Source organism: Alligator sinensis, unplaced genomic scaffold, assembly GCF_000455745.1.
Source record: "Alligator sinensis unplaced genomic scaffold, ASM45574v1 scaffold548_1, whole genome shotgun sequence".
Taxonomy (NCBI): Eukaryota; Metazoa; Chordata; order Crocodylia; family Alligatoridae; genus Alligator; species Alligator sinensis.
The window spans coordinates 204,819-220,720 of record NW_005842973.1 but is presented as its reverse complement, the minus strand read 5'-3'; the positions used below and the strand labels follow the sequence as shown (position 1 = coordinate 220,720).

At 44.3% G+C, this 15,902-nt stretch overlaps 1 protein-coding gene across 1 annotated transcript in view; it reads left to right on the top strand.

The window, feature by feature from the left end:
• The window catches only part of RNF125 (ring finger protein 125), a 35,047-nt gene extending 32,742 nt beyond the window's left edge, over positions 1–2,305 (top strand). Inside the window, 1 exon segment of the mRNA XM_006036565.3 lies at positions 1,626–2,305. Within this exon segment, the coding sequence (XP_006036627.1) occupies positions 1,626–1,718 (93 nt within the window). The 3' untranslated portion in view covers positions 1,719–2,305.
• Positions 2,306–15,902: the final 13,597 nt, after the last annotated feature.

Genomic DNA, 15,902 nt, shown 5'->3' with positions numbered 1-15,902 from the left:
GGTAGTTTAGGTCACCCATGACAATAACATCCCTTGACCTAACCACCTCCATAAGCTGACTGGAGAAGTCCTGGTCTAGCTCTTCCCCCTGGTTGGGTGGTCTGTAGCAGACACCCAGCGTGAGGTCCCTTTCACCATGCCCCCCTTGTAGTTTGACCCATAGTGTCTCTGCCCGACCCTCCTCTACCCCAAAGCTAATCCTTGATGATGTGAGGTGCTCTTTGACATTGAGTCCAACCTCCCCACCTTTCCTCTCTGTCCTGTCTCTTCTATATAGGGTGTACCCCTGAATGCCCACCGCCCAGTTGTAGGTAGGGTCCCACCAGGTTTCTGTGAGCCCTACTAAGTCTGGGTTCTTACTTGCAATCAGGAGGCATAGTTCCTCCTGCTTACACCCCATACTACGAGCATTAGTGTAGAGGCACCTGAGGCCTCCTAAGGGTGCTCGTGCCTTCCTCCCACTCCCAGGACAGTTGTGGCCCTCTGCTCCTCGGACTTTGATACTTACCTGTGCTTCCCTTCCCTTGTCACCCTGCATGCTGGTGAAGCATCCTCTCCACTCAAGAGCACTCTTTTTTTAAAAGAGTGCTTCTGTGAAAAGGGGCAATGCAGTTCTGTATAACAGAGGAGCACTACCTCTGTTCCTTGCAACCCCCCCGCCGTAAAAATTAAATTTAAATATGTAAATTAGATTGTTTCTATACCCAGTGCGCCAACGTTCTTTGAGTGAGTTCTCTGGTCCGCAGTATATAAAAAAGGTTGGGAACCACTGGGCTAGACCACTGAAAAAATGATGCCAGAAATGAGGGGAAAAAAAACAAACACATGAACACCAATAAAATTCTAATCCATACTACATGCATATAACAAATTCAATTTGGAGGGTTGTATTTTATTGATGGTTCATGTCTTTTTATTTTATTTGCAGTATAGTGTCAAGACACCACTGGCAGAATTCTTTTTCACCCAGTAAACAACTAACGCGCAGTTTGAGACTAACTTTGAGCTACCCAACTGTTGTGTAGGAGTGTTTCTGTTACTCTCTCTGGGTGCCTAAATGCCCCCCTTATAGGGATAGCAGAGAATAGGAATTCCCTCCTGCAATGCACGTGTGTGTCTCTATTCCCTTAGCAGGCCAAGAGAGAGTAACAGAATGACTCATACAACTCAGTCAAGCAACTCAGTCTCAAGCTATACTTTGGTCATTCACTAGGTGAAATAGAATTTTTCCCCAAATGATTTTTGTTATTTCTGTATGCTATAGTATAACATGCATCACTCAAATCAGGACCTGTCATAACGTGAAAGTTGCTTGACTCTTGCATAATCAATGTATTGTTCTTGCTTGTCTGTATTTGGCACCCTTCCTGTTTATAATTAGTTTTACAGTGAAGGCTTTTCTCCACTTTAAATTGCGAGTGATTACAACTGAAGAGTAGAAAATTAGGACCTGATCTAGCCAAGTATTTTAGTACATGCTTAACTTTAACCAAGTATATAACCCGATTGAAATCAGTGTTTTGTTGGATGAAGGCCTAAGCACTCAAGAATAGACTTTTCTTGTTAAAATGATAATGGCTTTTTATCTGCATGTCTGACTATATCACTGTTTTTTTTTATTTCAGGACATAAACATAGTAGAAGAAGTTCTTACTGAAAGAGTTTTAGACCGGTCACTTGTAGAATACGTACACGCAAATCATCCAAACAGCATATAATTCCACTGAAAATGACTTGATTACTCTGTAAATTCAAATTCACCTTTTACAATTTAAAGAAGCATTGTCAACCTGGTTAGGCTTAATTTTGACTTCCTTAAATATAACATTGTTTTGTTTTTTACATTAAATTCTAATTCCATTGTCCAGAAACATAAAAGAAAACAAAACGGTGCTGGTTTTGAGCAGCTAAAATGCAATAATGATCATTGGTTGCCTGAGTTCTGCTCATTAACAAATGTTGTATCTTTAAACTTCAAAGGAACAATGACTGAAGCTCACAGCACCTTGTGGCAGCAAATTCCAAGAGCAGGCCAGAGTCTCCCGGTTATTGTTGATGATGTTGCAACTCTGGGGACAGACAGCAAACAAGCAGCAGCCATTTTGGGATTCCACAGCACTCAACTGATTGCAAACAAACACAGGGCTGAATCTTGCAAACAGGTCAAACAAAGTGCAGTGGATATCCTCATGAATAATCCCACTGACTTTAATCAGACTGCCCACAAAATTATGCATTACATTGGTAGCGTTTTCAAGATCAAGATGATATTTAGCTAAATCAGTAAGTAAAAAGACATCTTGGAGAGAGGTAAAAAAGAATAACAATAAAAAAAACAATAACAACAGCTTTTGAAGAGGTTGACAGTGTTTCTTAACTATTCTCTTTATCATGTACTGTAATGCATCGTATCTAATTTTTATAGGAAGACTATAAAATATTAATTTTATATGTAATATTTAATAGTCATTTTCAATTCTGTACTTGTTGACTGTACATATATTAAAAAAATTAAAGGGTGCACTTGTAAATAGAAACATATGTGATGATTAAAACAGCTTATAGTCAATCTGTTTGCATACTTAAGATATACTCATTCCATTTGCAAGGGATTTATTGAGAGTACTGCTGCATACTTGGTCACTGTAAGGGGCTGGATTCTGCTCCACAAACTCTGAAAGGAGCCAGGGATGCTCAGCCCTTGGAACAGGGAGATGCAATGTCTTGCGACTCAGAAATGCTTTCCACCTTATCGCCATTAAGAAGCATCTCTTTAAAAGATCTGAACAGAAAGGTGGCCATTTCTTCTTGGTCAAAGTGATGATGGCTTTGTATCAAATATGGGAAATTCGAGGTATAACTTCACAACTCTCAGCTTCATCTCATAAGAACAAAAGGATAGCCAAGGATCAATTTATAATCAAAGGCCACTTTCATAGTCCTTGCACAGCCGAATTAATTTTTTTGAGACTTTCTGGGTGCACAGAGAATGCAAGATCAGGAGCTGCCTGTTCTCCATCCCGAATGTGGATTTCTGTTTACCCCTTCATGGCAGGCAGTCCTGAATAGATCATGTCAGCTTCACATCCACCCATCTTTGACTCCCCAGCCTGAATGACTAGGTGCCCCTTTGCAATTGGATCAGCCAGCAGCCGCCTTCAGCATGCATGTAGCAAGATTTGAATACCTACCACTCAGTGATAGAGGCACACCTTAATTGCATTGCCACTGCATCACTCGCCTCACATGCAGTGTCCTCCAGTTACTGTATATTCTCCTATGACATCCAAATCTAATGGTTCCTAAAGGATTCTAGATGTCTCCCACTTAGCCAAAGCCTTGGTATTACTGGAGGGTCACCACTGTGACCTGATTAACCAGAACAACAGAAGTGCTAAATTATTTCAAAATGTACCCCCAGTAAGAGGGAAATGATAATCCCAGGATAAACTCTGCCAATTTGTGTGTAATCCTAAAAGATTTCATTTCACAAATATGTTTTATTATGAGGAATAAAAAGTTGGCAGGACCATTGATTTCATTTCATTGAAAGAGTGTGATTTAAAATGCTTTCCTTCAAATAAATGTTCTTCATAAACTTCTGCTGCCTGAGGTTTTTTTTTTACGTTGTCTCTGTCAGCGGCAAAAACGACACAAGATTTACAAGGTCAGTGCCATACTATATATTGCTCCATGGCATACTAGTTGTCAAAATCAAGGTCACCACTTTATTAAAGGATCAAGATTTACAATAACATTAATAACAACATGAACACCTTCACATAAACCTTCCTGTAGTTTACTTCTCTGAGGTCATCAGCCCAGTTTCTCCCCTTGCCAGGAGCTGCTAATCAATAATTACTGCAGTCTACTGAGCAAAGTTCAAATGGACCATTGTGTACTTTTATTATAACTCTTTGCTCATCTACAGTACCATTGTCACAAACCTAACTCTTTACCAACAACATAATTAAATTAGCTTCACAACTTCCTTATGAAGTAGATTAAAATTATTCTCTATTTGCACATTAAAAAAAATGAAGCACAAGAGAGTCCTTAAAGTCGCACAAGAAGGCTGTGACAGATCCTGGATTAACCCAGACATTCTGGACTCTCTGCTGGGCATCTGACAGAGGGAAGAGCTCATCAAAGCTGATTTTTTAAAGATTTTAAGTCCCAGCTTTGCAAGCCTGAGAAACATGATTCAAGTATATAAGAAGTCCAATAGCCTTCAGTGACACTACTCACATGTATGTTTGCCAGCTCAAAGGCATTAAAAGGAGAAAACTAGTTTTACCCAATTCTGATGCACATTTGTATATTTGTCCTGGTGTTTTGTATTTCCACAATTATACCAAAATAATGAATGGTGTGACAGTGGACTATCTCGAGGCCACCCTCTGCGTCGGCCTACCCACCTGTCTTGGACAGTCTGCCCGCCTATCTTGCCTACCACGCATTGTTAGTAAATAATTAAGTTGTTTATTAGGTGGGAGGCTGCCCTTCGTGTGCTCAGCTATACTGGGTGGTACATACATGCTCTGACCTCCCCTACATGTTTCCCCATGTCTCACAGGTGTTACTACCATGGTCAACTCTATACGCTCCTGGTGTTGAACCCTCTGGCTCCTGTCTCTCTGCAAGACACAGAGACCGGGTTCTCTGGTGCCTAGCTTTCTGGGCCCCTCTCTCAGATGCCTGGCTCAGTGCCTCTCTGCTAGGCACCTGGTTCTGCACCCCTCTGGTGCTCTGGGCTCGCTACACTTGACACTGAGCTCTACCAAATCATATGCTGTCTCCAGGCACTAATGAGGCCTCCAAACCTCCCCTTCTAACCTCATCCTGATCCTCCAGGGTAAACAGTTGCCAAAGAGAGGGTGTGCATCTGCTAGATGCAGCCTGGGCTTATATAACCCAGAACGCTGCCTCCTGCCAGCCAGCTGAGGTCAGCAGGTGTGGCCCATTATTCCCTTAGGCTGTTACCCCAGCAGCCTGCAGCTGGGGAGCTCTACTTAGCCTGCTGAGCTCCCTAGCCATGCTTCTTCAGCCTTAAGGAGCAGGCATATCTTAGTACCCTGCTACAAATGGGCATAGTTTTCTTCCATATGCAGCAGAGACAAGAAAGCATTTTAATATTTAGTAATCATATCATCATAGCAATAAAAAGGCTGGAGGGACCTTGTATGTTACTATTAGTAGGTTAGTAGTAGAGTATTTTGACTTTTCTGGCCTCTGCTTCTGTCCCCCTCACTTCCTTCCCCACCGCCCCATCCCATTCCCCACAAACACACTTGCACAGGGCTCATCCCTGCCTTAACCAATCCAAGCAAAGTTTGTCCAGTTTATACTTAAACACTTCAAATAAAGGGAGTCCACAACCTCTCCAGGTAATCTGTTCCAGCATTTAACCACCTTTACAGTTGGACAGAAAGCAAAGTAGAAGTACATCTTATAGACTAACTGAATCAGAAATGATTCAACCTAATACCTAACCTATCTCCCTTGTTGCAATTTAAAGTTGTTATTCCTCCTGTCCCCTGTGAACAACTGAAAGTTAGCATCATAGCAACTCTTTTGGATTTGGTGTCTGCTAATAAATTCTCCCACAGTCTTCTCTTCTCCAAACTAAATCCCAACTCTTCCAGCTTTTCTCACATCAGGTTTTCTAGACCTCTAATCATTTTTGTTGCTCTTCTGTGGACTCTTCCAATTTGTCTATGTCTTTCTTAAAGCGTGGTGCCCTAAACAGAATCACTGTATTGGAGGAAGCTTCATCAGTGCTGAATCAAGTATAAAAGTCACTGCATGTTAAGTCACATACGCAAGTCATGGGAAATGTCAGGCAGGCTGGGACACAGATACAGGAGAAGCTTCCTCTGCCAGAAACATTTGCCTTGTTTTCTAAAGCTTTATTTAAAGCTGATTTTATTGATGGCACGTGAGAAAATAATGCAACAAGGCCTCAATACTGAAACAGCAATTTACATTCTAAGCAATATGTTATTTATTTATTTTTAAATCTTTGGTCTCAGAACCATTACTTTCTGTTAATGTTTTTCCCTGAAGTGAAACAGAAGTTCTACATCCTTATGAGGTGGAAAAGGTAGTTTTTTAATTAACTGCCCAGAGAACAGATTAACAATATTTGAATCAGAATGAGAGCATAATGAAACCTTTATCTCATTATAAGAGATTATGGGGAGATTGTGCCATTGTGATTCAACTAAGAATGTTCCTTAGTGCTTTAGAATCTGTCTATAGGTGAGGGGGAAACAAATACAGTATTTAGGCAACCGCTAGAAGATACTGATAGCAGATGGACTAGTATTATATAATATTTTCATTATGTTCAGACTCAGATGTTCCAATCAGAATCAGTGCCAAGTTTTGTTAAATTAGGAAAACATGGTCCCTTTCCCCCAAAGATCTTGCTGCCTAAAATTAAATGGGTCTGCTCAAAGGTATCCACAGCCTTAAAAATAATAATGAACTTAATAGCAAAAAGCCCTCTGAGTTCATTGAAGCCAGAATTCCCTCCACTTGGTCTCATTATTACTTAGTCCCAACTCAAAAAATAATGTTATCCAAATGTTTTAGTTTAATCATATTATGACTGCAGATAGTCTCCTGCAGTTGTCTTGAGACCCACTGACTTCAGTGCAGCCATAATTGCAGAATCAGAGCCTGAGAATTTTACAGCCAATATAACAAAGAGAAACCTCTCTGTAAAACTAATAAAAACAAGAGATAGCATCACTTCTTATTTGTTTGGTAACCTGTGGACTTATTTTTTAATGCTATTTCCCTCAGATTATTACTTGTAAAAGAACCCACTGTGAAGCTGATTTGTAAAAATAAAAAACAACTTCACCCAATCTCAAGGTCATCTGTTTCAAATCACTGTACTTACTCCAATCCACCCTCCCACCCCCGCATCATGAGGAAAAAAGCCTCATCTTAGATTTCAGTATCAGCCCAGAGGAGGCGACAGCTCAGCTCCTCCTTCAGCCCTGGGCCAAAGCTGGAACTGAGCTGCCATCTGCCCCAGGGTTTCTTGTATAGTGGGCAAGAGGGTGTGGGTCAAGGGGGTGCAGGCGAGACCCATGTGTGCAGCTCAGGAGGGAGTTGCAAGGAGCTGTACATTCCCCCTTGCCCCCACCACTTGCTTTCTGGCAAGGGATGTGGAGAGATAGGTACTGGGGCAGGGGGAAGACAGGAGGCAGGAGTCAGGCACAGGCATTGGGGGTCCAAGGGGCAGGCAGTAGGGGAGCAGGTAGCAGGGGTAGGCACAGGGGAGACAAAGGAAAGGGGAGGCCAATGGCAAGGGGCAGGGGTCTGGCCCCTCACCCTCCACCGCTGTTTTTCCCACCACAGCTCTAGGGCAGGTGGAACAAATTTAAAAGGACCCTCCAATAATTACATTCTATACCTGGAACATTACAGAAAATTATAATATTCCATGTATAGGACCTAATTATTGGGAGGGGTCCTCTTAAATTCAAAGTTGTCTTAGATTCAGGTAAATACAGTAAACCTTTTTAAAATTTGTAAGTCATAATAAGGTTCATGAAAATAGTCAAGAAGATAGCACATAACAAAATGTCTGTGAATGTGCAGGGAAGGTGGGTGGCAGAGCACCTTGGTGCCTGCCACTTTAAGGAGGAGAGCAGGCAGCTGATAGGTGCAAGCCAGCCCTGATGAGGCAGCCATTTTAAGATCCTGCTTCTTAGAGCTGAGGTGGCAGTCTGTTACCAGCAGCCAAGGGAGCAACACTACCCGGCTGCCCAAGGAACATCTTGGAAGTAAGGGCAGGAGCTGTGGGGATGGCTGGAGCCTCCTGGTCCTGGGCATGACCTGAAACTGCACCCTGCCGGGCAAGGGTGGCCTGGTGGGGCTCTGTGGCAAGGGAGTCCCCCAGAAATACCAGGCCAGTTATGTCCCTAGTGAAACATGAGGGGCACCTGAAAACCCCAGCCCCTGCCTGCAGGTGGCTTACTAACATCAGAGGGAGGTAGGGCCAGGCATGCCCATGTGGGGCACCTGAGCCCTCAGGAGTGCAAGACCCCATAATGAAGTGGGGCCAGGCCAAAAAGGGGTAAGACCCTGGAGAGTAGTGGGGCCAGGCATCTCCATGCAGAAGGCACCTGAGCCCATTGAGGTGTAAGATAAGTAAAATGGGGCAAGTAATTGGCCCCAATTAGGGATGAGTTACCTGGTGTGGGGCTAGAAGCAAAGTCAAACCCTGGGCTGATTAATTGCTCAGCCACTGTGCAGATGAGGTTTGTGGGAGAGGCTCAAAAGGCTATGCCAGGGCTGGCCAAGGAGAGAAGGGATAAGCCCGGTGACCCATGTGGTCACTCAAGGGAGCAGGGCAGGGTGAATGAGGCCCGGAAAAGGGCACGAGTGTGAGAGGCCTAGTGAGAGCAGGTAGAGTGATAGAGGCCTCAGTGAGATGGGGACTGTATGAGTGAGGCCCTGGACAGGGCAGCATGAAAGAGGTCTAACCACGTCCTGAGTTTGCCTGGCCTCAGGCCAAAGCATAGGCCAGCTCAGAGATGACAGCTGCGAGGCATGGGACACGATAGGGAGAGCTATGAGTCATGTGTTTACTGACCTTGGACATCAGGGCACTCAAATGGCAGCCTCTCGCCTAATTAACATCTTTAATTTACAACAAGGCATGGCAGGTGAGTAAGACAGGCAGCTTGCCCAAAGACAGGCGAGGGGGCCAGTACAGTGACTGGGCCTGGGAGTTTGACCCCTGTCACAGCTATCAACCAGACAACAGATTGTGATAACTGGACTACATTTAAAACAAATAGCTTAGTGTTATAAAAACTTATCCTTATATCTATTTTCTGAACCATCCAAACATAGTGATAAAAACAGCTGTCTTGTCTACATTATAGCTTCTATCACTAGTAATAACAGTGGAGCTACACCAATGCAAAAACAGGCTTACACCTTTTCCCATTGTATATTACCTAGAGGCAGTGGGACAGCTGGGAGTAGAATCCAGGAGCATCTATACACCTCCTCTTCGGTGGAGGGGTGCACTTTAATTAGAGAAGCTCTGACAGCTGCTCTAGTTAAGGCACCCGCAGCATCACGTGTATTCAGCATCCCGCATTTCAAAATGGCAGCTGGGGCACTTTAACTAAAGTTTGTCTGACAAGCTTTAGTTAAAGCACCCTGCCACTACTTTGAAATGTGGGGATGTTGGATACACATGACGCAGAGGTTGCTGGAGCATGCTAATTAGCAGAATCGCAGCAGATTCAATTAGGTCTGCTCCAACACATGCTGATTACCATGCATTGGAAAAAAGGTCTGTCACATGTATAGGTGCCCCAGGAGTTCTGAATCACCTGTTCTAGTCATTAATGGAGACTTTGTTAAGAAACATTTTGTAGTAATATACTCACCAAAACAGTTTAGCAGAGGGTTAGCCTTCTAGACAGCAAGCTTCTTTATACAGACATGCAAGCAAATATGGAATGTGTGTTTCTAGTGGATTTTTATTAAACTGAGTGAAATTACAGTCTCTACTTATATTTATCAGTCCTGGTATGTCTATCAAATGTCAGTATTCAAAAGGATTGGATAGCTGTGCCGGGGTTTTGAGAGGGGGTCACGGTTGTAGACAAATGTACTTTGTTGTAGAAGTGATTAAATAGGAACTAAATAGACAAGGACAAACTTAGATATTTTGCTGAGTACCTATAGATGCATTAATATTTCCAAAACAACTACCACCCATATGTCTGGAACCATTTTTCTGATTTGGAGATATTTTTCTGGAAAGAGGTTATCACTAACCCAGCAGCTACTAGCAGAAGAGAAGGACCAGAAGCCTTACCAGTTATTTGATAAAAAAATCCAACAATTCTTAATACATTCCTAATTCTCACATACTAATTACGTCTCAAACGATGATCTCTATTCAGCTTCTATGTATTTTTAACTTGACTGATGCAGCTGCCACTGAAATAATAGGTCAAAGACATTTCCTTATATTGTTCTAGAAACAAAGTTTGCTTTCCAGCTCATACCACTCCTCTGGAGAAGTTTGCAGATGCAGAGAACCAGTGTTTGTTATAATGTAAGCAATTTGGCAACCAAGCATTATGAAGCTAAAGGACTTATGCATTTATCCAATTTGCAGGTAAGTGGAGTACACTGTACCATATTCTCGCATAGAACACGCCTTGGAATATATATTTGAAAAGCAGAATGGAGGAGAAAAGACTTTTTCCAAAGTTATGGATGCAAAAAGCAGGGCCAGAGCCTAATCTTCAGTGGAGTCACCTTCTCTTTCTTGATTAACTGCTGGTGTATACTGGTCTCCATGGGTGAAAAAAACTGAAGAGTTTTGAAGGCTATGAAATAGGAGGAAAGAGACCAAGAGCAGCAGACAGCAAAATGTCCCTAAAAAGGTTAATTTGAACAGTGGAACATCAAGGCCAAAGGAGAAATGATTGTTAACATCTCTGGAGTAAAGTACTGCCTGAATAGTAATACAACAGTTGGTGCACGGTGGAGCAGGAATCAAAACATGGTGCTTCTATCCTGGGCAGAAAGATCTACTTCCCTGGTTAATAAATGCACCCCAATTTTGGGGCACTGATTTTGGGAGGAAAGGTGCATGTTGTATTGTAGAAAATATGGTATTCAGAACAGCTTGTTCACCCATCCAATGGGTTTCTATAAAGTATTTACACTTGTTCCAAGTTTCCTTATTCCATATAATTCCAAAAAAATATTCTCTTTATTCCTGACAGTGTTTTATTTAAGGTGAGGATAAGATTTTGAAAAGGAAATGTATCCTTTTTTTTAAATGTTCATTTGGACCATAATTATTCCTCCACACTAGGAAATTGCATGTTTTTTCTAGCATTGCAAATCTGTTTTTCCTTTGCTAAAGTAGTGTTTGACATCTATCATACAGCTCTTCAGGTTATCAGAGAACAAGTTTCTCAAATATTGTATAGAATTTGTTGCCAGTTTGTATATAAAAGTTTGAGAGGGATAATGTCTCAAGTTTACAGAAATGTACAGTGAGTGTTTCAGATCCAACAAAATTTATTTTAAAGCCAGATATCGCATATTTCTTTAGGTAATGATTTCAGAGAAATCCTCAGGTTAGCTAAAATTATTGCATCTCTGGCATATAAAACTATTTTCTAAAGCGTTCTTACAAGTTTTATTTTTGTGATAAATCCATTATGCCCCCCATCATGCAAAATGTTCTGTGGACAATGCAGAGTAAAGGAAACAGTAAACAAACCTGTTCATATGGGACAGAATTGAAAAGCAGGCTTTTCCACTTTTCTCTTGGGGCTCTGTTAAACATTAATTTTAGGTGGCTCCTGAACCTCTTAACCCTTGGATTGTCCATACATTCATGTCTGAAACTAAGTTTAAGCACACTTCAGGTGGCTTAAAGTTATGCCACTACATGGATCAGAGATAAACCTGCCCTGTTACCCAGCTCATGTTCCATTAGTGTGTGGCCACTCCCCAACTTGCAGTCCTCCAGCATCCCAGGATGCAGTGTTCCATCCACCACCCTCCTGTTCTGTGTGGACAAACTCCACACCCTGAAGACTACAACCCAGGAGGCAGTTCTGGCACCAAGCCAACTCCCCTTCCTTCCCCTAGAGCTGTGACCTTCCTACCTTCAGGGGTGCAACCCCATGCAAACAGCCTGAAGAGCACATGCCAGGTACTAGGTCACAGGGCTTAGATACCAGGAGTGGGGTTAAGGGAGTTGAGAGGTGGAACAAGGTAAGGTGCCAGATTGGGTCCTTCCTTCTCAGGACAGGGGCAACAGTGCCCCCAAAAGTGCCTTGCCTTGCCATTCCCACCTTGCAGCCACCCTTGGAAGCACAACCAGCACCCCCTCCACTCCAGTCTCAAATTCCAAGTTATTAAAACATGAGACCTTTAATTTACTACTTTATTTCTTTTCAATTATTTTTCACTTTTTTTTTTTATCCTTCAGTGTCTGACTTTTTCATTTCACTATCCATCCTCTATCCCCATTCCTTTTCACTTCCCAACCCCATCCCATTAACTCTCTGTCTCCCAGCTTCATGTTTCTGCTCCCCTCTCCCAACCCACCTCTCACACACCCACACCTGGAGCAGGGATAACCTGTACTGGCTCACCAGCCCCATAGTGGTAAATCACAGCTGTAGCTCTTAGCCAGGCCCCTGCTCACCAGCCCTCTAGTGGCAAGTGATAGCTGTGCAGGTGGGGGACAGTCAAGGAAAGTTTTTAGCCTTAAAGGTGTAACTGTTCCATACTCAAGCTGGCACTAACACAGATCAACATCTGTGCAGCAAGAAGTGCAACATGTTAACAGGGGCTCTTAGTCAGACAATAACAATAGTATATTGCTGATCTGGCACCAAGAGCGATTCCAAGACCTCTGCAAATATCTGACATTTCTCTTCCCTTAACGTATCCAATTTGATCTGAGTTTAAACAATTTGAGCTCATTGACTGCTAGTGAATGGCTAGTATTTTTGCTAAGAACCTTTACAACATGTTTCAACAGGGATTTGAGCTTACAAAGAGCTGCAAAAGATAAAATCTTTTCCAACTTTACAAAGAACAGCATTAGCTCTTTCATAGATGTTTTTGTCTCTATGCAAAATTAAGTTTTTCCCCTAATAGAATTGCATTAAAAGTACCCTCAAGAGACCTACTAATAGTTTCTTAAGTACCTTATAAAATTCAGCTGGAAAATAATCAGATCCCAGAGTTAACCACTTTTCACACTGATTATTAACTCTAAAGTTTCCTCTTCTGCTGTGGAAAGCTTCAGTGAAAATGATGTAGCCACAACTTGTGATATCTTTTCCCAAAAAATATTTTTTCCTTTTTTGTGTTTTGGACATCTTGCTGTTGAGACCTTGTCCCTCTTAGATAATTAAAACCACTACCATTTTTATTAGAGGTGCACAGATACATCTGTCTGATATCAGATCGGCACAGGTACAAAGAAAATTGGCTGTATCAGAAATCTGCCTGATGTGGCCAGCAATATGGCTGATAAATACCTGTGCATGTGCACAGATGCAGCACAGCATGTAGGCGGCAAGGAGCACAGCCTGGCAGCATGGAGAACTGTGTGCAGCTGGTAAGTCTGTTGTGGTGGAAGGGGAGGGGGGAGGGAAGGGGCATGGGGGGGACAGATCAAGGCCCCCCATGGTGAGGGAAGGAGTGGGGCTGGGGTTGAGGCAGGTGCTGCCCAGCCAAGGTGGGGTGGGGCATGAGACAGAGCCGTGGCTTGTCCAGGGACGGCTCCATGGGAGGCCATTTGCCCCTGGATCTGTGCAGGGCATGGGTGGGGGCAGCTGCTGCTACAGGCTGGGGGTGAGGCTGCACCAGGCTCTTCCTGGCATGTGGGGGGAGTGGGGTTGGGCTGGGGCTGCACTCAGGGTGGGTGGTGGTGCTGGGAGGGGGGGTTATGGGGGAACTATGGTGAATTTTGTGGTGGCTGCAGCTCCCCCACCCGCCTCCCCATGGCCCCCTTCCAGCACTCCCACCACTCACCCTGAGCACAGCCTGGTCCAGCCCCCACCGGGAAGAGCCTGGCACAATCCAAGCCCCAGCCCACAGCAGCAGCCTCTCCTGCCTGTGCCCTGTGCAGATCCGGGGCACATGCCATTTATTATATTTTAACACATGTAGGTGCTACTGCAATGTAACTGTTGAGTAACAACAACTGGTGCTGTGCTGCTGTATTACAGTATCGGCACCAGTACTACATGGTGTGGGGAGACTCCGGATCCTCTCGGTGCTTTTGTGCTCAGTTCTGTGTACCCTCTCAGTGTGGAAGGCATAACAATACTCCTGGCTATTTTACCACTGATACCTGACTTCTGCCTAATTACTTCAGCAAGCCCTAGAAGTACCATAGTAAGAGACCCAAATTGAGTTCAGTGTTCCTAGCCATTTCTGTTTATCTATCTGATGAGGACACCTGTTGGGTAAGAAACCATGATGAACTCCCCTTTCCAGTATGTATATTTGACACAGTAAAGGATGAATACGCTCTCAGAAGTCCTTAAGAAATCATCCCCTCCATGACCAGATGATAGACTCAGTTCTAAGGATTAATTAATCCTTCTGGGACATACCCATACCTGAGACCAGCAGGAAGAAGGCTTTAATCAGTTCCGTTTGTCCTTGAATTGATCATATCCATCTTGTGCCTGAAGTCCCCCAAGGAAAAGATTTGAAGTCCTAGTACTGCAAAACAAAAATCTTCATTAGCATGTTTGGTAGAAAGTTAGCTACTGGATGCAAGCCTCATTAAGAAACTTTCTTTTAAGAGGAAGCCCTAAGCTGGCTGGAACAGGAGATGGTGATTTCTTATTTGGCCTGGAAAATGAAAATCACACCCCCTTCTATGCCTCAGTTTCTCTGTCTATAATGGCAGATGCCAGGACAGGGTGGCACCTTAAAGGCTTCTTCAGAAAGACAAACTTTCATAGGCAGCAGTCTACATGGTCTTTAGTTTTTAAGGTGCCACCCTTCCTGACTTCAGACTAACATGGGTAACAACCACTTTGCACCTATGAAGTGGGGATAATACTGATTTACACCAGCTTCTGAAACTGAACTCATTAATGTACCAAAACACTTGGATCACCACTGATGAAGAGGACTAGGGATAAGCAAACATTTATCCTAGCCCTACTCTGGTTACTTGTCATCATGAGGTATGATTTTCTCAACATAATTCGCTGATGTTTGTATTTTGAAGCATCTGCTAGAATGGTACCAGGAGACAATCACCAATATCCCAGGAAGAAGCATCTTTTCTCTACTCTATTGTTTTCATAGAGATCTGCTTACCCAGCCCTGAGGGCATCTACATCCCAGTAGTACAGCAGGTGTCTAGTTGAGAAGTAACACCTGAGGGATCCACACTGTACAGTCTATAACTCAAAAGATCTAAATAACCCTCACTCTCAGGACTTCTCTGCACCAAGAAGTTATTTCAGAATAAAGTAAGGCTTATCATCCTAGACCAGTGGTTCTCAACCTTTTTTATCTAAGGCACCCCTCCATACTTTTTGTAACTTAAGAAGCACCTAGCTTCAAAAACAGCCGGAGTAAGCGGGGCCCGTGGAGAGAGGGGGCTAACCCCTTAGTGTGTGTGTGGGAGGAGGCGGCTGAGTGGAGCCGGGCCGGGTCAAGCCCCGCCCAGGCCCCTACTTGGCCCAGCCCCCCAGGGAGAGAGAGAGGAGGGGGGGTACTCACCTGTCCCCCTCCAGTAGGGCAGGGTCCCCCAAATCCCGGGCAGGGCCCCCTTATTGCCCTAAGAGCAGCTCCTCGACGGCAGGCCCACTGCGCATGCGCGCAGTTTAAAAGGGCCCGCCAACCGGGAAAAAAGCCCAGTTAGGCTCGGAAGCGGCGAGAGACGCGCGGGTGAAAGCTCACTGCGCCCCCGCTCTCCCGAAGCCCCCCAGAAGCCCCCCAAAACCCTCCAGCAGCTGCTGAGCCCCCCGCCGACCCCCAGCACAGCCGGGGTAAGCGGGGCCCGTGGAGAGAGGGGGCTAACCCCTTAGTGTGTGTGTGGGAGGAGGCGGCTGAGTGGAGCCGGGCCGGGTCAAGCCCCGCCCAGGCCCCTACTTGGCCCAGCCCCCCAGGGAGAGAGAGAGGAGGGGGGGTACTCACCTGTCCCCCTCCAGTAGGGCAGGGTCCCCCAAATCCCGGGCAGGGCCCCCTTATTGCCCTAAGAGCAGCTTCCTCGACGGCAGGCCCACTGCGCATGCGTGCAGTTTAAAAGGGCCTGCCGACCGGGAAAAAAGCCCAGTTAGGCTCGGAAGCGGCGAGAGCCGCGCAGGGGAAAGCTGGCTGCTCCCCCAAAAGCCTCCAGCAGA